Raw genomic sequence first — 25,045 nt, 5'->3', positions numbered from 1 at the left:
ACACAAAATAGGTATCATTATACCTCAATATTTTGATTCGTGTATCACGATACTTATCCGTAGATGTTTTCCTGCAAAACTTTAAACAGCAAGTGGATGTCCACAATTTTCAAACTTGAAGTTTACTCAATGGTTTAATTGTTGCTGAGAATAGCAGTAGTGAAGATCCTCTTTGAGGTGCATGAAAGCTAGGCTGCATAATAAATAATATACATGTATGTATGGATGACCAGCTGCATCGCATTGATCCATTCGCATACCTTTCAATTTTGTTTCATTGACAATCTGGTTGTTGGTCATTTTAGTGCTTTGTGAGTGTATATGTATTTGAAGTGATTTCTAATTTTATAAACTGTCAATATGCATCTTTTGGGGATTGGCGGACCAGTATTGTATTAAAATCAAAGCATACTATATCATGATATACCGGTACATATTGATATATATCATGATAACTCAAGTAACTCTTACACAAATCAACAACAATTCATCTGTCAATTTCAATCATAAATGAATTTTCATTGGCTATGAAAATGAAATTTATTGTGATATTGATTAAGGGCATAACAATCTTCATTCTCTCAAGAAAATATGTAAACATTGTTAATAATCAAAGATCTGTCTGGTCATGTAAGCCCCACTGTATTTAAAGTCTTATAATACAAATATTCTGAAAAATAAAATCATGCATTGTTGAAAACTTAATTTAATATAAAATTTGAATTAACTGTTACAATACTACATTTACTGTGTATTAATGGTATCCTTTTTTGTTATTTTCCTGTTGACTCGAAGGATGCCAATATTTTTCTAAACCAAAAACTCCAAATGCTACAATTGACAGCAATATAAACAGTCCGTACACTTCCTTGTTGTTCTCTTTTATTACTTTATGTTTATAAATAATTTTCTCCTCTTCTACCTTTTTCTTTTGACGAGCTTGTGCTCTTGAATGTAAGATCCTTTTTTCCGTTATTGCCCTATAACTTTCCATTGTAATTTTGTCTAAAACGGTCTGAACGGGTTTAACTGGCAAGGCAAATGGATCAAACTCCTCCTTTTCTGGTTGAGATTGCTGGCGAGCTCCTGATACCAGCCCTCGATCGTACATTCTCCTTGAGTGGATGTTCCCCAGAACATTGTACGCATCAGCTACTAATTGAAACTTCACTCTTGAATCTTCACTTCCACTAACATCCGGATGATGCTTTTTCGTAAGCTCAATGTAGGCATTCTTGATTTGCGACTGACTGGAGCTGGATGGAACGCCTAAGACATCATAAAAGTAAGTGTTTCGTGTGTGTCGATGCTTGGGCCTAGTAGCGTATTGGCGGTTATGTGTGTGTCGATGCGTGGGCCTAGTAGCGTATAGACGGTATTGTATGTTACGTGTGAGCCTGCTATCAGTACACCATATCCTTGGAAAGCAGTTCAACTGCAAAGTCCTCATTTTCTTATAAAGTAGCAAGGTCAGTCATGTGCAATACTTCTGTAGCTTTTTGACTGGTCCGAAGCTACACTTTTGCTAAAGATATACTTGGGACAAGTTACGTAAATTCATCCAAACTTGTCCCAAGTTTGACTCGTCCTCTAGACGGACCCCCTCTAGACGATCAAAGTCCCTTTATGTCATGTTATGAAGATTAAAAGAGGGTATTACATGAAGCGTTTGAAAGACCCGGATCTCCATAAACTTTTCCGGAATCCAAATGAGTACAATGAAAATTTCAAAATTATGGTGCATATACAGTTTCCTAATGGTGTGCAAGCATGGCATCTGGTGGAAGACCCGAAAGACTCGCTCCACCTGAGATAGTAGGTTTGCATGAATACGTTCAAGGATAATCAGTCTAACACTCCTTAGGATTTGATTTAAACGAGAACTTTCCAAAAGTGTAAATTGTCAAGATTTAAGGAAAATGGGTCAAACCCACACTATGGTCATGGTCCACACCATTGTCGTCACGTCTGACTTAGATAGAATGTTCTATCGTTAAAATGATAATGTCCTACGGACCCGATTTAACGATAGAATGCGTCCTATATACCTGCAATGTAGCAAAATGAAAATTGCACACAGTGCATGTTTCGGTAAAATTATGTAACACATCACTCATATGCAAATGGAAAGTTACCTTAACGACCCACTTGCCGTTAAATCCATTTTAATTAGTTGAATTTGAGAATGTAAACCCACGAGTTTGAATTTCGCTGCTAACACCTTCCATTTTACCGGAACTTGTCATTGCGTATACGCACAGCGTGAAATACTGAATATTAATGACGTTCCAAATATGGAGATATAGCCTTTTATGGAAAATACTACTACGCTCTTTACTACTTCGTTATTTGACATGAAAATGAATTTAAAGTTTGAAATAAACGTTAGAAATCGAGAAATATATGTTAACTAAATATTGTAACATGGGATTGAAGTAATATTCTCCCTATATAAACTTTTGCTGAAATTTGATTTCATTGATAAAGAAAATTAACCAGAGTGCACTGAGGCATGCAGGAATTATGGGAAAACAGTTGATGCTTCAGAAAATGGCGGGTACGGATGAAGTCATCAACATTCCTAATTTCCTTTAATGGTTTATATGATCTCATAATCAAAATGGAATCCAACAATTGCATAAGCTGTAGAAAAACTTTTTCATGTTCCAAAAACCCTGGAAACAAGAAAAGTCTGACTTCTAAATTGGTAAAGATTGACAGAACTGTGAAAGATGTTTTACAGAAAGACTTAGGGGTAAAGACGCAGCAGATCGTTAACTTTCTGTCTCCACGCCATGTGTATAAACCGTTTTTTTTTCACCAATGCCTTATATGGTAGTGGGCCGTTCTTATTTGCAAATTAGGTAAGCGTTCGTTTTTCGAAAACAGCAGGGTGTTCCGATGGCAGTTTCCGGTAAAATGGCAGTCAGTTCGAATCGAGAAAAGTGACATTTCAAAGTGTTGAGTTTACAATATTATTATACGATTTTTTACAGTGTTAAGGACTTACAAATTACCAATGAGGTTAGTTGTATATAAATTTAACTTTAAATGTACGCGTTTATTCTTTGATAAGTTTAAAATCGTTTTGGAGCGATTCCGCAATTTTCTGCTACATTACGGGTATATGGGAGGTATTCTAACTGTGGTGAGGGCCTGTCCCGAGACACAGTTAGATTATTCTAACTACGTCTGACCAAGATCTATACAGGATCTGGAGTCAAGTCAACTCGTACCCTGACCGACTCGTACCCAGGTCAACTCGTACCCAATAGGTCAACTCGTACCCAAAAAGTAAAAGTCCCAAGAATCTGGTTACGAGTTGACTCCTCCTCTTCAATTGATGACAACTCGTACCTAAGCGATATGTCACTTATATGTGTATAGATATATTGCATTATGGGCAGATTCTTGGGTACGAGATGACTTTTGCCTTTTGGGTACGAGTTGACCTATGGGGGTACGAGTTGACCTGGGTACGAGTCTGTCAGGGTACGAGTTGACTAGAAATCCAGGATCTGTCAAGCACTATACAGATAACTTTGTGGAAATGTTATATGTTGATACATACAAAGTTTTATCTTTGATATAGGAGTTCATCTTTTTCAGTTTTACAATGAAGATGAAGCAAAGAAATATACATCAAAGTAAGTAGCCTATTCAGTAATGTTTTAACAAAGTGGTAAACATATATTTAATGAATTATTAGGTGACTTCAACTGAAACTATAGTATCAAGGACATATAATATGTTTTACGGTGTGACCGTGTTTGAGGACGAAGCAAACAAATTTTGGCGTTAGTATCTATATCCAAAACAATAAAAACAACCCAAAGTTAGCACGAAGACGGAGCTGTATCAAAACTTATTATATACTTTCAATTTCATCTCTTCTTTTTTCTTTAAAAGTTTGCGGGCATATATCACACGATATATGCCCGGAAACATTCCGGCCCGCAAACATTATGTCACAATCAAATTTCTACGCCGTTAATTTTCAAATTTTTCGTGTTTTTCATCTTTTACTCAGTTAAACCGATAAAGTTATTGTTAAAAATAAAATTATTGTTTCGAAATGATTATTATGAAATATTGAAAGTATATAATAAAAAGGTTATAGACTTTGTATGGGAAATATGACGACCTCGTTTTTTGTCGCGAACGGACCTCGCAAGCTCGGTCCGTCTACGCGCCAAAAAAACTCGGTCGTCATATTTTCCCATATAAAGTCTATAACCTATAAATCCTAATTTGGATATTTGATCCGCCTATATATTGAACGCGGGAAATATAATGCAATTGATGTAAACAGTACATTGTGACGTCATAATCAGCGTCGTTATTAGGAAATTTACAAACAGCGTTTGAACCACAACAACAAACGTGGTGTTAATCGTGGAGTGATTATATATGATTAAGAAAATAAGATTTACATGCTTTTACGAGGTCACGTGTCATGAATTCAATCACTGAATAAAGTATTCCCAACAATTTGATATGTTTAACATTATTTTGCTTAGGGAATACATGTACTAACCTCCAGTTTCATATTGAAAAATATGATCCTCATGGAACTGAAGTTCCGAGGACAAGTAAAAAATGAAGTGTTCGTTTTTTTTTCTAAAGAATTGTTTGATGATGCACATAATGTTAATGAGAGAAAATGTATCTGGGAGCTAAGAAATTCAAATGAAGATTTCAGTTTTAGCTTGCTGCATTGGTGAAAAAAATATCAAAGTATTTTCTGTATATTATCAATTTTAGTATGGAGGTATCTTGGAATTCCTGTCTCTTCTGTCCTCAGTGAGTGACTTCAGTCTGACTGGAAATGTTATTTTAAAGGTCCAGATTGAAACAAGCACTTGTTCATTTACTCATAGATTAATGAAAATGGATCAGTATTAGAATGAGTAAATTAATTTTTGTTGATAAAGATTTATCAGGAGTTGACTATTGTGTATAATTCCCCATTTGTCTAAAGTTCATTGACTCAATGACGGTAAAGATATGTAATTTTTATTTATTCATTAGGACATCATTTAATCAGAATGGATATTATATAGTGTACATGTACTTTATTTAATGCAACCATAAATGGAAGTTCAAACTATCGTTTATTTAATCGATTGTAAGCTGCCAATTCAACTCGATAATTGATAGTAACTTTGGTCCCATTTTGCAACACTATCTTTCAGGTTTTAGATTGATACATGATATTTTTCAGCACTCGTATGATAGAGATTCAGAGCCAATTGTCTGAGAGAGCTCTGGAGATACTTCGACTTCCGGATGAGCCATGCTATATTTTGGATGTTGGGTAAGCGCTGTGTATAGGGTTTATAATGTATAGAAATTTTATTGATTTATCACCTGTTCTAGCCAAATGGCGTTAATGATGTGAATGATTTACAGGTGCGGATCAGGTTTGAGTGGTGAGACAGTCACGGAACAAGGTCACTACTGGGTCGGCATTGACATCAGCTCACACATGTTGGGTGGGTAGAATTGCTGCTATATTAATGACCTTTCTCAGAAATATCAAAGGTGATGAAATATTTTACTCATACAAGAACATTTATTATGTGATTATTGAAAAATCATTAAAGTTACATTCACTAAGTAATATTTTTAGCTCAAGTGAGCTTTTCTGATCGTCTGTTTTCCGTCGTCTGTCCGTGTGTCATTTTTTACGTCTTCTCCAGAACCAAACTTGGCCAAAAGCATCCTCGGGTGAAGGGCTTTCAAGTTTGTTCAAATGCCTTTTCCCTTCAAAGGGGAGATAATCACAAAAATAGGGTGGGGTCATTTAAAAATCTTCACAAGAACCACTGGGCCAGAAAAGCTTAAATTTACATGAAAGCTTCCTGACGTAATACAGATTCAAGTTTGTTAAAATCAAGGCCCCCGGGGGATGGATGGGGCCACAATAGGGGATCAAAGTTTTACTTACAAATATTTTAAAAAAATCTTTAAAAATCTTCTTCTCAAGAACCACTGAGCCCAGGTTTTTTTTAAAGGAAAAAACCAATTCAGAGAGTGCTTAAAGGTAGGACTGGGCTCCTTCTGACTTTCAATTTGGTCATAGCTTACCTCATTCAAATAAACAGAGGCCAAATAATCTGTGGACCTGTGAAGAAGATTTATGAATGATTTGGCTACCCTGCTTGATTTGTTTTCATTGTTTGGGAATTTCAAAGCAAAAATTGGGGAAAATACCTGCTTTTTAGCATTGGGATTGGGGCCTTATTTCGGCCCCCTACAGACCCTTAAAGGGAACGTAGGGTATAAAAAAATATTTTCACATTTCAAATACTAAATATTTAGTAATTTTATGATATCTTCCAAATTTATATCTAAGAGATCTGAATCTTTACATGTGTAAAGAGTTTCATAAAAATCTTTGACATGATGAAGAATATCTGATTGGTCATATATGACCTGATCTTTATGTGTTTCTACTTTTTTGATAGTTTTGTTTAAAAAATTACGGGATTCTAAAGAACAGAAATATTTACTAGGTTTTTCCCCTTCTTCTACCCATTTAGCCCGCGATCTAATGATGTGACCTTGTAATTTTTCCTTCCTTACATTTTCAAGTTCAACCTTTTTTTCCTCTAAAAGTTTAAAATTAATGTTATAGTCCGACTCTATGATTTCAATCTCTTCCAGTAATTTTTTTTCAAGCCTGTCTCTTTCTTTTTTCTTAAAAGAAGAGTGTGAAATTGTTATACTTCGAATTTCCATGAGAAGAACTTTGAGAAAAATACTATAATTGTTGTCTGTATTGTCAGCATGTAGATATTGGTTTTGTACTTCAAGTATAGTTTGTTTGACCTTTTCTATATAGATTTTATCTGTCAGTAGACTGTTATTGAATTTCCAAAGTCCACGACCCCTTTTAAATGTATTAAATTTTAACTCTATCACTACTACTGAATGGTCTGACCTATATCCAGGCTTAATAGAAAACTTTTCCACCATATTTGAGAGGCTTTCTGATATCAATATATAGTCTAAACGAGCTTGTTTTAAAGGGTTTTTCTTCCTCCAAGTATACTTTTTTTGGTCAGGATACAGAATCCTGTAGTAATCAAGAAGTTGTAAATCATTCATCAACTCAAGAACCTTTTCTCTAGCCTTTGGGTTATTAACATTGTGATAATTTTGTGTATCTAATAAAGTCCCGGACACCCCTAGGTTAGACAAACAGCTTCAAACTCTTTGGATGACAAGATATCTGAAAGTGAAATATATACAGTTCTTAAAAATATGAAAAATAATAAATCACCAGGAAGTGATGGCTTCACCGTAGAATTTTTTAAAATTTTTTTTGGAAGGACCTCAAAAACCACATTGTATCAGCTGTTAATCATATTTTTGAGAAAAAGGAACTCCCTATATCACAAAGACTGGGGATTATTACATGTTTGCCAAAAGGTGACAAACCCAGACAATTTCTGAAAAACTGGCGTCCAATTACTCTTCTAAATGTGCTTTATAAACTTATATCAGGGTGTCTCAGTTATAGAATAAAATCTACCTTAGATTATTTGATATCGGAAACTCGGTCTGGGTTTATAAAAGGCCGGTACATAGGAGAAAACACTAGATTTGTGTATGATCTCATGTCTTTCACTGAATCCAGCAACACACCAGGTTTACTTGTACTGATAGATTTTGAAAAGGCTTTTGACTCTATATCTTGGAATTTTATATATAAAGTTTTAAGTTATTTTGGTTTTGGGGATTGCATAATTACTTGGATAAAAATCTTAAATACAAATATTAAAGCATCTGTATTACAAAGTGGTTTCCTATCGGAGCAATTTGATATACAGAGAGGCTGTAGACAAGGCGACCCTATTGCTCCTTATTTATTTATTCTTTGTGCAGAAATTTTAGCTATTCTTGTGAAACAGAATACAGATATTAAAGGTATAATAGTGAATGGTAAGGAACACAAAATTTCCCAATATGCTGACGACACAACTTTGGCTCTTGATGGTTCACCAAAATCTCTTTTTGCTGCACTTGACACTATAGACTACTACTCAAATTTCTCTGGATTAAAAATAAACAGCTCAAAAGCAAAAATTGTTTGGATTGGCTCTAAAAAATTCTCTAGTCAAGTATATCACCATACAAGATGGAAACTAGAGTGGGGATGCACTACTTTCAACTTACTAGGAATAGAATTTTCTGTGGATATGAAAACAATAGTTGATTTAAATTATAATATTCAGATACCAAAAATTAAAGCATTGATACACCAGTGGAATAGAAGAATACTCACCCCCATTGGTCGAGTCACAGTCACCAAAACACTGCTTTTACCTAAGCTAAACCATCTGTTTATTACACTACCAAATCCTGATAAAGATATCTTGTCTTTTCTGAATAATTTTTTTTTTGAATTTATATGGAATTCAAAGATTGACAAGGTCAAGAGACAAATTGTCACCCAAGATTACTTAAAAGGTGGCATGAAAATGGTTGAGGTGAAAAATTTTATAATGTCTTTAAAATGTTCTTGGATTAAAAGATTAACAAACAGTCACAAACCATGGGTGGATATTTTTTTGGCAGTACATGGCAATGAGGTGGTAAAAAAAATGATAGATTTTGGAGATGAATATATTTATACTATTATAAACCACAGCAATGATTTTTGGCGTGATGTTTTTCAATCATGGTTAGCAATGATTCGAGTAATGGATGAAAAGTATTCCATGCAAAAACTCAGTTCTATTCCAGTATGGTATAACACAAATATGTGTGTTGGTAATAAAGACATTTTTGTTAAAACATGGTATCAACATGGTGTGAAAATAATTGGAGACTTTTTAGATGAAGATGGAAATTTTTTATTACTACAAGATTTTTCACAAAAATTTAGACTAGCAAATGTATGTACAATGCAATACAACAGTATTACCAGTACTATATCTAAGTTTTTAAAGACTTTGTCTGTTAAGAGATCAGATGTTAAAAAAAAATTGTACACCATTTATTCCTTTTTACTTTGAATTTATACTGTTGAATGATAAATGTTCCAGAGTGTTATATAATATGATAAATAGTAATGATCTCATACCCAAATCAATTCAAAAATGGAACACTGAATTATCTGTACATTTAGAAGGCAATGTTTCTGTCAAAGAGCTGTTTAAAGTTTGTTTTAAAACAAGTATTGATACCCAAGTTCAGTGGTTGCAGTACCGAATTCTTTACAAGCTTCTTCCTACGAAATATTACCTCAAGAAAATCAGTATAATTTCAGATGACTGTTGTTCATTTTGTAAAGATAATGAAGAAACAATGCAACATATGTTTATGTCTTGTTCTTATACTTTAGCAGTTTGGAATAATCTTAGCATGCATATTTTCAGAAAAACATCAAAAAGAATTGGTTTTAATGTTAGTAATGTTATTTTTGGTGAAACACCTTTCAGTTTGTGTAATAAAGTTGTTAATTTCATAATTCTGTATACCAAACAATATGTTTTCAATTGTTCAAAACAAAACAAAATTCCTCATATTACTGGGCTGATACATTATCTTTCTTTCAAATACAAAGTTGAAAAATTTGTAGCAATTTAATCATGTGAAGTTTTGAAATTCGACAGACTTTGGGAAAACTGGAAAATAATTTTGATCTGTAACCTAGCTGAAGTATTCTACCAATAATGCTGAACTAGTAGTGTGAAAGAGCGTGAGAATGTATAAAATGATTAATATGTATCTTCATTACTATTACTGATGATTATGTGAATATGAAAAAAGAATAAATTATAAAAAAAAAAAAAAAAAATATTTAGTAATTAAGTCCACTGGTTAATTCCATTTGATTGTAATCTGTTGTGTAGAAATCGGCTATTAAATATAGCTACACATCATCTGCTGGAGGCTGCCATTTTGCAAGATAAAGTTATAGGTCTTTAAGATATTTCCCACAATCCCATCTGCTTATGACGTATATCGGGCAATTGCCTCTCAGTGAAAGCAGCTGATCTTTTTGAGCTATTTTCTCTTATTTCCTTAGGCTTGCTGCCATCAAATATTTTAGTAATTACTGCATGCATCTTCTTTCGCATATATATGCGAAAGAAGATGCATGCAGTAATTAGTTCTCACCAAGACCAAACTAAATATGAAGTATGTTGAAACTAATCGATTAACAAGTAAAACAAATGAAAGTGTACATTGAAACTATTAAACGTTTATTAAAATGTATTGTTATGTGGTTTTAAAGTCAGTTGTCTTTTTTTCCCACTAACGTGTAATCGATGTCGGATGACAGAAACTTACGAGTTTTTACCCCCTCTTCCCCGTAACTATTTGAATTTAGAAATTTTTCCGACATCGATCTTTTCCAATGCTTTGCAAGATTTCGAAAATATCATCTGAGAGATTTATTTTAAAATAACGATATGGAAACTGCGAATGTGAAAGAGACAACAAAACAAAAGCATTGTTCTTAAACGGACAAAATCGCCTATAGAAACATGTACTGAAATTTCTGATCACTTAAAACTGACAAGTATCTACAGGAATTTAAGGGAGTAACCTTTCAATTTTTATTGGGATATAGTGGCAACTGCGGATCCTGCCTTTTCCCGCAGCATTTTCGATCCCGTCATTTTTTTTCTTTTCAATATTCAGCACTTTTGAATTCTGGGATATTGCTATCCTGCCTTTTCTTTACATATCGGAACTCGCCTTTTTCACCCTGTATTCCCCTTCCCATACCTATTGATACTGCGATGGATTATAAGTATAGCACGGTTATTCCTGTTTAAAAGATAAAATTTATAAGGTATCTGATAAAAGTTATATCTTCTAAAGTTTACGAGATATCTTGTATCTTTTATAAGACATCTTATATTTTTTTTCTTTATAAGATATCCCATCACTTTTATACATGTAGATATCTAGTATATATAAGATAAACTTTACAAGACATTTTATTAACGTAATCTCAAATTGCGGTTGTCAAATCAAAACCGATATTGAATCGCACGCTACGTACGGTGCAACTTACACTGAAATTAAATAGTGAAACTTACACTTGTTAGGCACGAGATAATATAATGCCAAATACTTGGGACCGCCTACCTATAATTTAACCGACCTATCAAAAGCGCTCTTTAAAATCACTCGGGGACTTTCCAATGAACTATCTGGAGCACGTCATGTACTTGCCGATATGTTTCGTTCACACTTACTGTAAATCCACAGTAATAGGTTTTAATGTGTATCTCAATATCTTTATTTAATTAGATATTAATTTAACTTTGAATATTTCATATTTAGCTTGTACAAAATGTTCACTGGATAAGGATATTAAAATAAACTGAATTAGATTAGATTAGAAAATTATTGTATAAGTAAAAGTTTGTTATAAATAAACTCTGGTTATTTACACATTAAGAATTATTAGTATTTACCAAGTAAAAAGCAAATATAATTTATACTTACCCTGATATCCTCATTCAAAGAATCTTTCTCAAAATGCCGTTCAAAACATTCATTCCCAAGGTTATGTATCCGAATTCTTGCACAATGTTCATAGTTTTTGGGGAGATCAGGGATGCTAAAAGGTAGATACATGTATTCCTTTTCCTTTGACCACAGTGCAAAATTTCGATTGAACTTCCGACATTTAAATTATAGATACTCTGTAACCCATTTATAGATAGAATGTTCTATCGTTAAAATGATAATGTCCTACGGACCCGATGTGTGAGGGCCTGTCCCGAGACACAGTTAGATTATTCTAACTAACCCATTTAGTGCTATAGGCACAGCAGTTGTAATGAATTGCCGCATACACGTCATCAGCCGCCATGATAAGAGATTCTCCCATTCAGCTCAGTTTTCAGTGTAAATGACAGATTAAATCTTGTTATCAACAGCAATTATTTTTTCTATGCTTGATTTTGTTGTCTGCATGGTACCAGTTTTCACATATCAAAATTTGATTTTTGACCCTACGTTCCCTTTAAAAAATCCCTGTCAGCCAGAAAAGCTGATATTTATATGAAAGCTTCCTGACATAGTGCAGATTTAAGTTTGTTAAAATCATGGCCCTTGGGGTAGGATCGGGCCATAAGGGGGATCAACATTTTGCATAGAAATATATAGAGAAAATCTTTTAAAATCTTCTTCTCAAAAACTACTGGGCCAAGAAAGTTGAAATTTACATGAAAGCTTCCTAACATAGTGCAGATTCAAGTTTGTTCAAATCATGGCCCCGGGGGCAGGATGGGGCCAAAAGGAGGGGGGGGGGGTGAAAGTTTTACATACAAATATATAGGTAAAATCTTTAAAAATCTTTTTCTCAAAAACTTCTGGGCCAAGAAAGTTGAAATTTACACAAAAGCTTCCTGACATAGTGCAGATTGAAGTTTGTTAAAATCATGGCCTCCGAGATAAGATGGGGCCACAATAGGGGATCAAAGTTTTACATACAAATATATAGGAAAAATGTTTTAAAATATTCTTCTCAAAAACTACTGGGCCAGGAAAGTTGAAATTTACATGAAAGCTTCCTGAAAGTACAGATTCAAGTTTGTTAAAATCGTGGCCCCCGGGGGTTGGATGGGGCCACAATAGGGGATCAAAATTTTACATACAAATATATTGGAAAAAAAATCTTTAAAAATCTTCTTCTAAAAAACTACTGGGCCTGGAAAGTTGAAATTTACATGAAAGCTTCCTAACATAGTGTAGATTCAAGTTTGTTCAAATCATGGCCCCGGATGCAGGATGGGGCCACAAGGAGGGGGGGAGGTGAAAGTTTTACATACAAATATATAGGTAAAATCTTTAAAAATCTTCTCAAAAACTTCTGGGTCAAGAAAGTTGAAATTTACACAAACGCTTCCTGACATAGTGCAGATTGAAGTTTGTTAAAATCATGGCCTCCGAGGATAGGATGGGGCCACAATAGGGGATCAAAGTTTTACATACAAATATATAGTAAAAATCTTTAAAAATCTTTTTCTCAAGAACTACTGAGCCAGAAAAGCTGATATGTACATGAAAGCTTCCTGGCATAGTACAGATTTAAGTTTGTTAAAATCATGGCCCTTGGGGGTAGGATGGGGCCACAAGGGGGATCAAAATTTTGCATAGAAATATATAGGGAAAATCTTTATAAATCTTCTTCTAAAAAACCAAGTGGAAATTCACACAAAATCTTCCTAACATAGTGCAGATTGAAGTTTGTCAAAATCATGGCCTCCAAGGATAGGATGGGGCCACAATAGGGGATCAAAGTTTTACATACAAATTTATAGGAAAAATCTTTAAATATCTTTTTCTCAAGAACTATTGAGTCAGAAAAGCTAATATGTACATGAAAGCTTCCTGACATAGTGCAGATTTAAGTTTGTTAAAATCATGGCCCTTGGGGGTAGGATGGGGCCACAAGGGGGATCAAAGTTTTGCATAGAAATATATAGGGAAAATCTTTTAAAATCTCAAAAACTACTGGGCCTGGAAAGTTGAAATTTACATGAAAGCTTCCTAACATAGTGCAGATTCAAGTTTGTTCAAATCATGGCCCCGGGGGTAGGATGGGGCCACAAGGAGGGGGGGGGGGGTGAAAGTTTTACATACAAATATATAGGTAAAATCTTTAAAAATCTTCTCAAAAACTTTTGGGCCAAGAAATTTGAAATTTACACAAAAGCTTCCTGACATAGTGCAGATTGAAGTTTGTTAAAATCATGGCCTCCGAGGATAGGATGGGGCCACAATAGGGGATCAAAGTTTTACATACAAATATATAGGAAAAATGTTTTAAAATACATGTATCCTTCTCAAAAACTACTGGGCCAGGAAAGTTGAAATTTACATGAAAGCTTCCTGACATAGTGCAGATTCAAGTTTGTCAAAATCGTGGCCCCCGGGGGTTGGATGGGGCCACAATAGGGGATCAAAATTTTACCTACAAATATATTGGAAAAAAAATCTTTAAAAATCTTCTTCTAAAAAACTACTGGGCCTGGAAAGTTGAAATTTACATGAAAGCTTCCTAACATAGTGTAGATTCAAGTTTGTTAAAATCATGGGCCCCCGGGGGTTGGATGGGGCTATAATAGGGATCAAAGTTTTACATGCGAATATATAGGAAAAATCTTTAAATATGAGCCAAGGTGACTCAGGTGAGCGATGTGGCCCATGGGCCTCTTGTTTTAAGAAAGTACTAATTTTTCTTGACAGAAAAGTTGAAAGAGGACTGTATTTACATATGAATATGTTATGTTACATAGAAAGTTACATCATTTTGAAAATCTGTGTATGATTACTCTATGTATATAATATTTATCACAGACGTTGCTGTTGATCGGGAGGTGGAGGGGGACCTGCTATTGGGAGACATGGGATATGGAATACCTTTTAAACCAGGCACATTTGATGGGGTCATTAGGTACAGACGTAAATTGCTATAAATATTTTTTGTTTTAGATAGTGATATACTGATTATCACCAAATTTCTGTTGTGGGTCGCTATAACCGAAACAATTTGAATAATCAATTGTCATTTTGAAAGCCAAAAATTGTCGACATTTGTATCTTTAAATAATCAAATATTCCTGCCGCAACTTAACTAAAAACAAAAATGAATGGCGAAGCTGAGTCATCCGATAAGAAGAACAACAAAAGTCGAGAGATCTGTCCCTATCCCTAGATAACAAATTAGAAAGTATGGGAAAACTGTTCTAATTTTTAATGATTTTATTCTAATTAAGATAATTTAGGGTAAAAATGAAGTAGAATTGATATATTTATGCCATAAATTTGTAATAAATGAAATTCAATTATTTTTCAATTAATCAATCAAAAGGTTGCATCAGTTTAATCCGATTATCGATTAATTTTTCTTCCCAGATTGCCCATCACTAGTAAAACTATTAGACCAATTTTTGTTTTTAAATTGGTTTACGGATTTCAAAATTTTTAAATCCGTTCGGAGGAGGGGGAAAAAAAAATTCAAATGACAAAATGTCAAGTAATAAAAATGAACTTGATTTGAGGTCAATGTTTTATTATCAACTTTAATATTCTCTTCACTGTCAACTTAAGACGGTGGTATATATATACATGTATAGCGACTATTGTGCACTTTGACAACAATGCTGTTTCCTTCAAAAATGTTATTTGTTTATTAAATTAACTTTCTATCATTATCAAATGTCCATTGTTTACTGTTTAGTTATGTAAATCCCAAAATAAAAGAACCACATTGTTTTTCCATTCAAAAGATGGCATCCATGACGTATATAGGGACGCAAAATACTAAAATCCTGACTGACCTTACCAAGCATATATTTTGTCTAAAAATTTACTTTTAAGTTTTAAAGTCTTATTTATGAAGTCAAGTAAAGTTATAAATAAAATTCATGAACCCTATACACATTTATTCAAAATTCTGAATTTTATATAGGTCAGATCAATTTATTATTGGTAGTCAACAAATTTTATACAATGAATGAATTCAATAATGTTAAATATGTTTTCAACCTCTTTCAATATATGAAGAATTACACATATTAATTATGGAAAATATTTCATTAATAAGAATTTAAAAGTGTATCCTCGGCAAAATGTATGCATGGTAAGGTCAGGTAGGGTTATACTTGTTTAGGTGATTAGTGCAACCCAATGTACGTCATGGATACCATCTGAAAACAAGTGTTTGTTTTTATTTTGGGATTTACCTATCTAAATGGTATGCAATGCATAACTAATGCTAATTAGAAGTTAGTTTCATAAACATATAACTTATTGGAAGCAAATACATGAATATTATGGACTGTCCCGAGATTTCAACTGGTCTGTCCAAATATCCAGTCCAGCGGAATCTATTTTCTTTTCTTTATTTTTTTTTTTCTTTTTTTTTTGTGAAAAGGAAAAATTACAGCATCGGAAATATAAAAAGGAGTGAAAAACCATTTTATTTTTTTTCCAACATCCCAAAAAATCAGTGCGGCAGATCCATAAACCAACTCAATAAAAAAAAAAAGGCCTTAATATTGGGTGTGCTCACACAGTTGTCCTGATGGTAACAGTGTAGGTATTGTTATCTGCCATTGGTACATCATGGGCACCATAATGTACATTGATAATTGTAAAGCGCTTTGAGCAGCATACGCTGGAAAAGACGCTATATAAAACCAATCATTATTATTATTTTACTAATAATAATTTTCATTGGTTACCAATCCTTTGCTTGGATTAAGTCATGATAGAATTAACAACACAGTATTTTGGTATTTAGTGCCATGTCATACCTTTATAGTGAAATTGACATACACAAGTTTATACATACTTGTTTACAGTAGAATCAAAAGTTATATGCTTCCACATACAGCTTTGTACACCCATTATACTGAACTATATAAATGGTTACACCATATAGTTCTTCCAATATCTCTTTTGTTATTTATAATATTAGAATTGTTACAAATGGTAGCCATATGTTCTCAAGGGCAAGCTTTGGTTGCCAAGGATAATTTAATGTACCAAAATGCAATGTTTCAAGGCAATCAGTGTGTAGGAATGGATCCCACAGTGGTGTTACAGATCTATAAATTTATTTTATCCAGGCTTGTTTCAAAATTAATGATTTATTTTGGATCAAGGATAACTCTAAATAAATGAATTTCAAAGAAATTTCTTATGACATTGCAAAAATATGAAACAACAACTGTAAAAAATGTTGTTGTACCTGATATTTTAGAATTAATGCATAATCTGTAGTCTCCGAGTAGGTATAAACTGCTGATGATTTAAAGATTATACTGGGTATTTATAGTCAGAAGAATAAAAGACAGTGACCAATAAAAAGTTTATATGCCCGAATGATTACTTTTTATCGACAGTCAAAATATATCTCTCAATACAGGTTTATATAACCAAATCATTTCAAAGTTATGGAATGTTTGAAATGAAATTTACTACAGACATTTGAAGGTCGGATTAGCATGTCTTTCACATGGAGAAGTTTGATCACACCTACTGTTTTGCAATGTAATGAAGTGATGTACTTGATATATCAAGCATCATTCACGTAGTTGATCTTTTCTTTTGTTTTCAGTATATCAGCTTTGCAGTGGTTATGTAATGCTGATAAGAAATACCACCATCCTCCAAAGAGAATACTCAAGTTTTTCACGTCGCTGTATGCGGCAGTAGTAAGTGCAGAGAGTTTCATAAAATATTCAACCATTTCTTCTGCATGTAAAAATTGATTTAAAATCCTCAAATGATACTGAAGACGGGAGGTATTATGGTATGGCGTCGTCCGCCTGTCTGTCTGGACCTTGTGGGCAGGATACAGACCGAACTGTAAGATCCAGGATTTTACAACTTGGTGCATTTGATCACTGTGATGAGAGGAAGATGCCTTTTGTTTTTCAAGATCAAAGGTCAAAGTCGTAGTATCACTTAGTAGGAAAACCTAGTAGGAAACCCTTGTGGGCAGGATACAAACTGAACCGTAAGCTCCAGGATATTACAACTTAGTATATTTGATCACCATGATGAGAGGAAGATGCCTAATTTTTTCAAGGTCAGGAAGTCAAAGTTCAAGGTCGTAGTATTACTTAGTAGGAAACCTTGTAGACAGGATACAAACCGAACCATAAGATCCAGGATATTGCAACTTGGTACATTTGATCACCATGATGAGAGGAAGATGCCTATTGTTTTTGAAGCTTAAAGGTCAAAGGTTAAGGTCACAGTATCATTTAGTTGGAAAACCTTGTAGGCAGGATACAAACTGAATCGTAAGGTTCAGTATATTGCAACTTGGTACATTTAATCACCATGATGAGAGGAAGATACCTAATGTTTTCAAGGTTAGATGTCAAAGGTCAAGGTTGCAGTATTACAGTAGGAAGGCCTTGTAGGCAGAATACAAACCAAACTCTAAGCTCCAAGATATTGTAAGTAAGTACATTTGATCACCATAATGAGAGGAAGATGCCTAATTTTTTTTCAAGGTCAAAGGTCAAGGTCACAGTATCACTTAGTAGAAAAACCTTGTAGTCAGTATACAAACCGAACGGTTGGGGCTAGGACCGTCAAACTTTGTACAAATATACACTTTATGCCAAGTGGAGGATGCCTGTTGTTTCTTAAGGTCAAAGGTCTAGGTCGTAGTAGCAGTATGCAGACCAATTCGTTGGAGCAAGGACCATCAAACTCGGTACACATACATCTTATGCCAAGTGAAAATATTACATAGAGAGTACAGGATTTGTCTTGTATTTACGATGCAAAGAAAGTATGTCACACTCTGATGATTGCTGATACTACTTGAATCCAAGTTCTACAAATCATGGTGTAAGAAAAACACCCTATGTTAACTTTTCACGGGTATATTATGTACCGTTGGCGGTACTCTTGTTGGTCTGTCTGTCTGTCTATGTATTTGTCTGTAAAAACATTAACCTTGGTCATAACTTTTGAATGGTTAGAGTTTTCATATTCGATATGTGTATTCTTTGTGACAAGACCTTTCTTTTGGTACCAACAGGTTTGACTCGTGATCTTTGCCATGGAGTTTGACCTACTTTTGAAAAACTTAACCTTGGTCATAACTTATAATCGCTAAGTGCTTGGGCTTTCATATTTCAAAAGTGTGTTTCTTGTGACAAGACCTTTCTTTTGGTACCAAAATTTCTTTGCTACCATACGGGGAATTCATATTTAGTGTTTCACAAGCACATCTTGTTTTAAATATAGAGGTACTTTGAATTAGTATGCATGTAATTATGGAGGCACTGTGTTTCTATGGTGAACTTGTGAAACAAAGTTAATCTATTATCAATATACTTATTCGAATCAGTGTCAATTGCACTTTTCATTTGAAAAAATGTTACAAAATATTTTTGTTTTTAGACCAGAGGTGGTAAAGCAGTGTTTCAATTATATCCTGAAAACAGTTCTCAGGTAAAGTATTATAATTATACCCTGAAAACAATTCCCAGGTAAAGTTTTTTAATTATATCCCAAAACAGTTCTCAGGTGAAGTGTTTTAATCATATTTATTTAAAAAAAAAAGACCTACAGTTTTGCAGAGCCTAAATCACCAGTAAGGTCAATTGACTTGCATCACGATACGATGACCGTGGTTATGGCCCTAACACTTGTAAAGAACTCTGTGACATTTATTGACCTGCATCATGATATGGTGACTGGTTATGGCCCTGACCCTTTTGTAAAGATCTCTGCAACATTTATTGACCTGCATCATGATATGGTGACTGGTTATGGCCCTGACCCTTTTGTAAAGATCTCTGCAACATTTATTGACCTGCATCATGATATGGTGACTGGTTATGGCCCTGACCCTATTGTAAAGATCTCTGCAACATTTATTGACCTGCATCATGATATGGTGACTGGTTATGGCCCTGACACTATTGTAAAGATCTCTGACATTTATTAACCTGCATCATGTTATGGTGACTGGTTATGGCCCTGACACTATTGTAAAGATCTCTGTGACATTTATTGACCTGCATCATGATATGGTGATAATGGTTATGGCCCTGACACTATTGTAAAGATCTCTGACATTTATTGACCTGCATCATGTTATGGTGACTGGTTATGGCCCTGACACTATTGTAAAGATCTCTGTGACATTTATTGACCTGCATCATGATATGGTGACTGGTTATGGCCCTGACACTATTGTAAAGATCTCTGACATTTATTGACCTGCATCATGTTATGGTGACTGGTTATGGCCCTGACACTATTGTAAAGATCTCTGTGACATTTACTGACCTGCATCATGATATGGTGACTGGTTATGGCCCTGAAACTATTGTAATGATCTCTGTGACATTTATTGACCTGCATCATGATACGGTGACTGTGGTTATGGCCCTGACACTATTGTAAAGATCTCTGTTACAGCTGGAACTGATTACACAGCAGGCCATGAAGGCAGGATGGACGGGAGGCCTAGTGGTGGACTACCCCAACAGTACAAAGGCCAAAAAGTCAGGCAAAAGTTTATTTCTTTTCTGTTTAATATTTGTGCAAGGATTTATACACAGTTAATACTGTGAAATTGTTAGATCCTGTTTATGTTTAATCTTGGCTGTTTACATGGTAATAACATGCCTACAAAGAATTGTCTGTGAACAAGAGCAACTGAAATCAAATGTCTTCATCCATAAAGTCCTAAACATTTTCCTAAACAAAAGAAATTTTACTCTGTGAAAAGAACTGATTCTACACTTTCTGAATGTGGAAGTGTATTGTAAGGATTTAGTAATCATATATGATGTCCATAGAAAACCATTATCAAATGTGTATTGGGTATGGCTATTAATAGTATCTTTTATGTAATGTGATGTTTTTCAGAGTGTTATGGTTAGACTGTTTTTATCTTCGTTTTTAGCTCACCTGAGCTGAAAGCTCAAGTGAGCTTTTTTGATCACCTGTTGTCTGTCCATCTGTAAACTTTTCACATTTTCAACTTCTTCTCCAGAACCAAACTTGGCAAAAAGCATCCTTGCATGAAGGCTTTCAAGTTTGTTTAAATGAAGGACCATGCCCTCTTCAAAGGGGAGATAATCACAAAAACAGGGTGGAATCATTTAAAAATCATCTTTTCACAAACCTCTGGACCAGAAGAGCTGAAATTTACATGAAAGCTTCCAGACATAGTGCAGATACTATTTGTTAAAATCATGACTTAACTGGGCCAGGAAAGTTTACATTTACATGAAAGCCTCCTGACATAGTGCAGATTCAAGTTTGTTAAAATCATGTCCTCCTGGGGGAAGGGTGGTCCAACAATAGGGGATCAAAATTTACATACAAATATATAGAGAAAATGTTTAAAAATTTTCTCAAGAACCGTTGGGCCAGAGAAATTGACATTTACATGAAAGCTTCGCAACATGGTGCAGATTTAAGTTTGTTAACATCAATCTGGGGATAGGATGCCCCGGGGCCACAATAGGGAATCAAAGTTTTACATACAAATATATAGGGAAAATCTTTAAAAATCTTCTCAAGAACCACTTGGTCAAAGAAGTTTACATGTACACGAAAGCTTCCTGACATAATGCAGATTCAAGTTTGTAAAAATCATGGCTCCCGGGGATAGGTTGGGGCAAGGGGATCAAAGTTTTACATGCGATCATAACGGGAAAATCTTTAAATATGGACCAAGGTGACTCAGGTGAGCGATGTGGCCCATGGGTCTCTTCTTGTAGAATGTTTAGACAGTTTTTATGTTTGTTTTTGTAGAATATTTCTGTGTTTGTATGTTTAGACAGTTTTTATGTTTGTTTTTATACCCCCCGAACGAAGTTCTGGGGGGTATATAGGAATCACTCTGTCTGTCTGTCTGTCTGTCCGTCTGTCTGTCTGTGCAGATTCGTGTCCGGGCCATAACTTCTTTGTTCTTTGACTTAGGCATACCATATTTGGCACACAGGTAGATCACCATGAGACGATGTGTCATGTACCTTCATGACCTCCATATGACCTTGACCCTTGACCTCAAGGTCAAAATTAAAGGTTTTTTACAATGGATTCGTGTCCGGGCCATAACTTCTTTGTTCTTTGACATAGGCATACCATATTTGACACATGAGTGTATCACCATGAGACGATGTGTCATGTACCTTCATGACCTCCATATGACCTTGACCCTTGACCTCAAGGTCAAAATTAAAGGTTTTTTACAATGGATTCGTGTCTGGGCCATAACTTCTTTGTTCTTTGACATAGGCATACCATATTTGACACATGAGTGTATCACCAGGAGACGATGTGTCATGTACCTTCATGACCTCCATATGACCTTGACCTCAAGGTCAAAATTAAAGGTTTTTACAATGGATTCATGTCCGGGCCATGACCTCTTTGTTCTTTGACATAGGCATATCATATTTGACACATGAGTGTATCACCATGAGACGATGTGTCGAGGACCTGTATATGACCTTGAACTTTGACCTCAAGGTCAAAATTGATTATAGGGTTTTGACATAGTCATACCATAAGACATGGGTGTATCACCATGAGACTATGTGTCATGTACATTCATGACCTCTTTATGACCTTGACCTTTGATCTCAAGGTCAAAATTATTGGTTTATGCCATGGATATGTGTTTGGACTATATCTTCCATTTTCTTCTACAAATGCATACCATATTTTTACACTCAGGAAAGAGGTAATTTATACCTATTAACAACACCCTTTGGGAGATTGGGGTAAGCGGGGGGTATTCTTAGTGAGCATTGCTCACAGTACATCTTGTTGTAGACTGTTCTATCTGTGTTTTTGTAGAATGTGTCTGTGTTTGTTTAGACTGTTTTATGTTTGTTTTTGTAGAATGTTTCTGTATTTTGTTTGTTTAGACAGTTTTGTTTGTTTTTGTAGAATGTGTCTGTGTTTGTTTAGACAGTTTTATGTTTGTTTTTGTAGAATGTCTCTGTGTTTGTTTAGACTGTTTTATGTTTGTTTTTGTAGAATGTTTCTGTGTTTTGTTTGTTTAGACAGTTTTATGTTTGTTTTTGTAGAAAGTTTCTGTGTTTATTTAGACTGTTTTATGTTTGTTTTTGTAGAATGTTTCTGTGTTTTGTTTGTTTAGACAGTTTTATGTTTGTTTTTGTAGAATGTCTCTGAGTTTGTTTAGACTGTTTTATGTTTGTTTTTGTAGAATGTTTCTGTGTTTTGTTTGTTTAGACAGTTTTATGTTTGTTTTTGTAGAAAGTTTCTGTGTTTGTTTAGACTGTTTTATGTTTGTTTTTGTAGAATGTTTCTGTGTTTTGTTTGTTTAGACAGTTTTATGTTTGTTTTTGTAGAATGTTTCTGTGTTTTGTTTGTTTAGACAGTTTTATATTTGTTTTTGTAGAATGTCTCTGTGTTTGTTTAGACTGTTTTATGTTTGTTTTTGTAGAATGTTTCTGTGTTTTGTTTGTTTAGACAGTTTTATGTTTGTTTTTGTAGAAAGTTTCTGTGTTTGTTTAGACTGTTTTATGTTTGTTTTTGTAGAATGTTTCTGTGTTTTGTTTGTTTAGACAGTTTTATGTTTGTTTTTGTAGAAAGTTTCTGTGTTTGTTTAGACTGTTTTATGTTTGTTTTTGTAGAATGTTTCTGTGTTTGTTTGTTTAGACAGTTTTATGTTTGTTTTTGTAGAATGTGTCTGTTTGTTTAGACTGTTCTATCTTTGTGTTTGTAGAATGTGTCTGTGTTTGAGACTGTTTTATGTTTGTTTTTGTAGAATGTTTCTGTGTTTGTTTGCTGGTGGTCAGCCCCAGCAGTTGCCTAAAGGACTTGGGGAGGAGGACGCTGCATCCTCCCGAATCTCTTTCACAGACAAAAGGTAGAGTTACTGTTCCTGAAAGCAGTAAGCTGTTCAAACCTCATTTGATGTAATTTGCGTGTATAAAGTAATTTTGAATTTTATGCATTTCAAACTTTCTGGAAATATGTATGGTCTAGAAAAGACTGCTCTTACCATTGATGTATATCTTACTTTAATAAATCTGTACTACGTACTTTTAATTTGACAATACACTGCTGAAATGACTAGTGTTGAGCTGTAGTACTTAAAATTTGATAAAGAACCTGTTGACAATTGATGCTTTGTTTTAGGGAAAAAATGAAAAGTATGAGAGGAAAAAATCCCAAAACTAACAGGGACTGGATTTTGGCCAAAAAGGAAAGAAGACGACGTCAAGGAAAGTTAGTGTCTCCATAAATTCTGACATTTCTCATCTATTGTTAAAAGATGTTGGGATTAAGGGCATTTGTGTCCAATTTCTAACCTATCAAAAATTTCATTACTTTTTTTCCTTACAACTTGAAACAATGCTACTAATTAGAAAAAAATTAGAAAATATTTGATTGAATTGAGGCTTGATTAGAATAGTTTTACGCAAGCTAGAACTCTTCACAATCTCAATTTTTGGTGATTTGCACTTGTTTTGGAGTTAATATTGATGTCATTAAACTGTAGATACCTTTTTATCAGCATTCTTGTTCATGAATTTTCTTTTTTAATTTTCAGAGAAGTACGTGGAGATTCAAAGTATACGGGAAGGAAAAGAAAAGATCGGTTCTAGTAAAGATGGTTTCAATGACAGTTGTTGGAGTAAAGGTGCTGAAACTCCATAGAATATGTTTCTTAAATGTGATTAACTGCTTCCATACCAAGAAACTCACTCTGTGAAATTTTTGTATTGAAGTGTTGACTGTGCCTATCTCATTGACTCCAAAGGTTTGAGAATTTAGGAGACATCACAGATGTTATCTGCTTTTGTTTGTTAGGTCTTTAAATGAATAAAATATATTGTTGAGAGTTTGTTTTGTAAAGAAAAGGGATTTACATGTAAATCTTTCCGTTGCTCTGTATGGACATTTTGAGGAGATATTGCCATACTGTAACATTTTCTACCCTATAAACGGTGTATAAAAATTTATACATATGACCCAGTGGGCTTGATCATTTTGTTTTTGTGAAAGTACAGGTACACACGTTTTCCTTATTCTTGACAATTTTGTAATTCATGATATATTTATTTCTTAAACAATGAAAGTTAGACACCAAATATTTTAGAGTAAAAACTAGAACTGTCCTAATGGGACTAATTTCTCTGCAAGGCTCATCTACATGTATATAGAGGAATATTTGAAATATCATATAGCTGAAGACCAGAAAAATATGATTTACAACATTATTCATCTAGTAAATAAAAGTGGAAGGATACACTAAATTCCTTTTACCTCATTATTTATCACTAATTGTGTATTAACAGAGTGTAAAACTTTTCAAGAAAATCAATGCGCTAGTCTCTTAAAGAGACACTACAGCTCATTTTGCGCAAAAATCATTAAATGACAATTTTCCCAGCGCTTTTTCAATTTTTGTTGCATTGTTGAATGTATGAACTTTGCGAAAATAACACTTATCTAAAGTCAAAAATTCTCGTTTTAACGTAAAATTTAATACTTTTTGATGGCCTATACAAAAAATATCGAGTCTCCTCCT

General features: G+C 34.1%; 2 protein-coding genes across 4 annotated transcripts; one reads left to right on the top strand and one right to left on the bottom strand.

Annotated features, from left to right (window-relative positions):
• Positions 1-521: 521 nt before the first annotated feature.
• LOC130049875 (chaperone protein DnaJ 2-like) lies at positions 522-1,657 on the bottom strand. Its single transcript, XM_056148062.1, has one exon. The coding sequence runs from the start codon at positions 1,448-1,450 to the stop codon at positions 755-757; it is 696 nt and encodes a 231-aa protein (XP_056004037.1). The 5' UTR covers positions 1,451-1,657; the 3' UTR covers positions 522-754.
• A 45-nt stretch (positions 1,658-1,702) lies between these two features.
• LOC125657523 (probable 18S rRNA (guanine-N(7))-methyltransferase) lies at positions 1,703-24,355 on the top strand. Of its 3 annotated transcripts, XM_048888138.2 has the most exons (12): positions 1,742-1,815; positions 3,610-3,647; positions 4,765-4,803; positions 5,225-5,317; positions 5,413-5,495; positions 14,341-14,437; positions 17,108-17,204; positions 18,916-18,966; positions 19,942-20,027; positions 23,276-23,377; positions 23,650-23,739; positions 24,065-24,355. In XM_048888138.2, exons 1-12 carry the CDS (start codon positions 1,771-1,773, stop codon positions 24,117-24,119), a joined length of 876 nt encoding a protein of 291 aa, XP_048744095.1. In that variant the 5' UTR covers positions 1,742-1,770; the 3' UTR covers positions 24,120-24,355. The 3 variants fall into 3 exon arrangements, with proteins under 3 accessions (XP_048744106.1, XP_056004030.1, XP_048744095.1); XM_048888149.1 differs by lacking the exon at positions 4,765-4,803 and having other exon boundaries at positions 1,703-1,815; XM_056148055.1 differs by lacking the exons at positions 23,276-23,377; positions 23,650-23,739; positions 24,065-24,355 and adding an exon at positions 22,522-23,134 and having other exon boundaries at positions 1,739-1,815.
• The last annotated feature ends 690 nt before the right edge of the window (positions 24,356-25,045 follow it).

This window comes from Ostrea edulis, chromosome 1, assembly GCF_947568905.1.
Source record: "Ostrea edulis chromosome 1, xbOstEdul1.1, whole genome shotgun sequence".
Taxonomy (NCBI): Eukaryota; Metazoa; Mollusca; class Bivalvia; order Ostreida; family Ostreidae; genus Ostrea; species Ostrea edulis.
The sequence above is the reverse complement of the archived record's forward strand: the minus strand, read 5'-3'. Positions and strand labels throughout refer to the sequence as shown.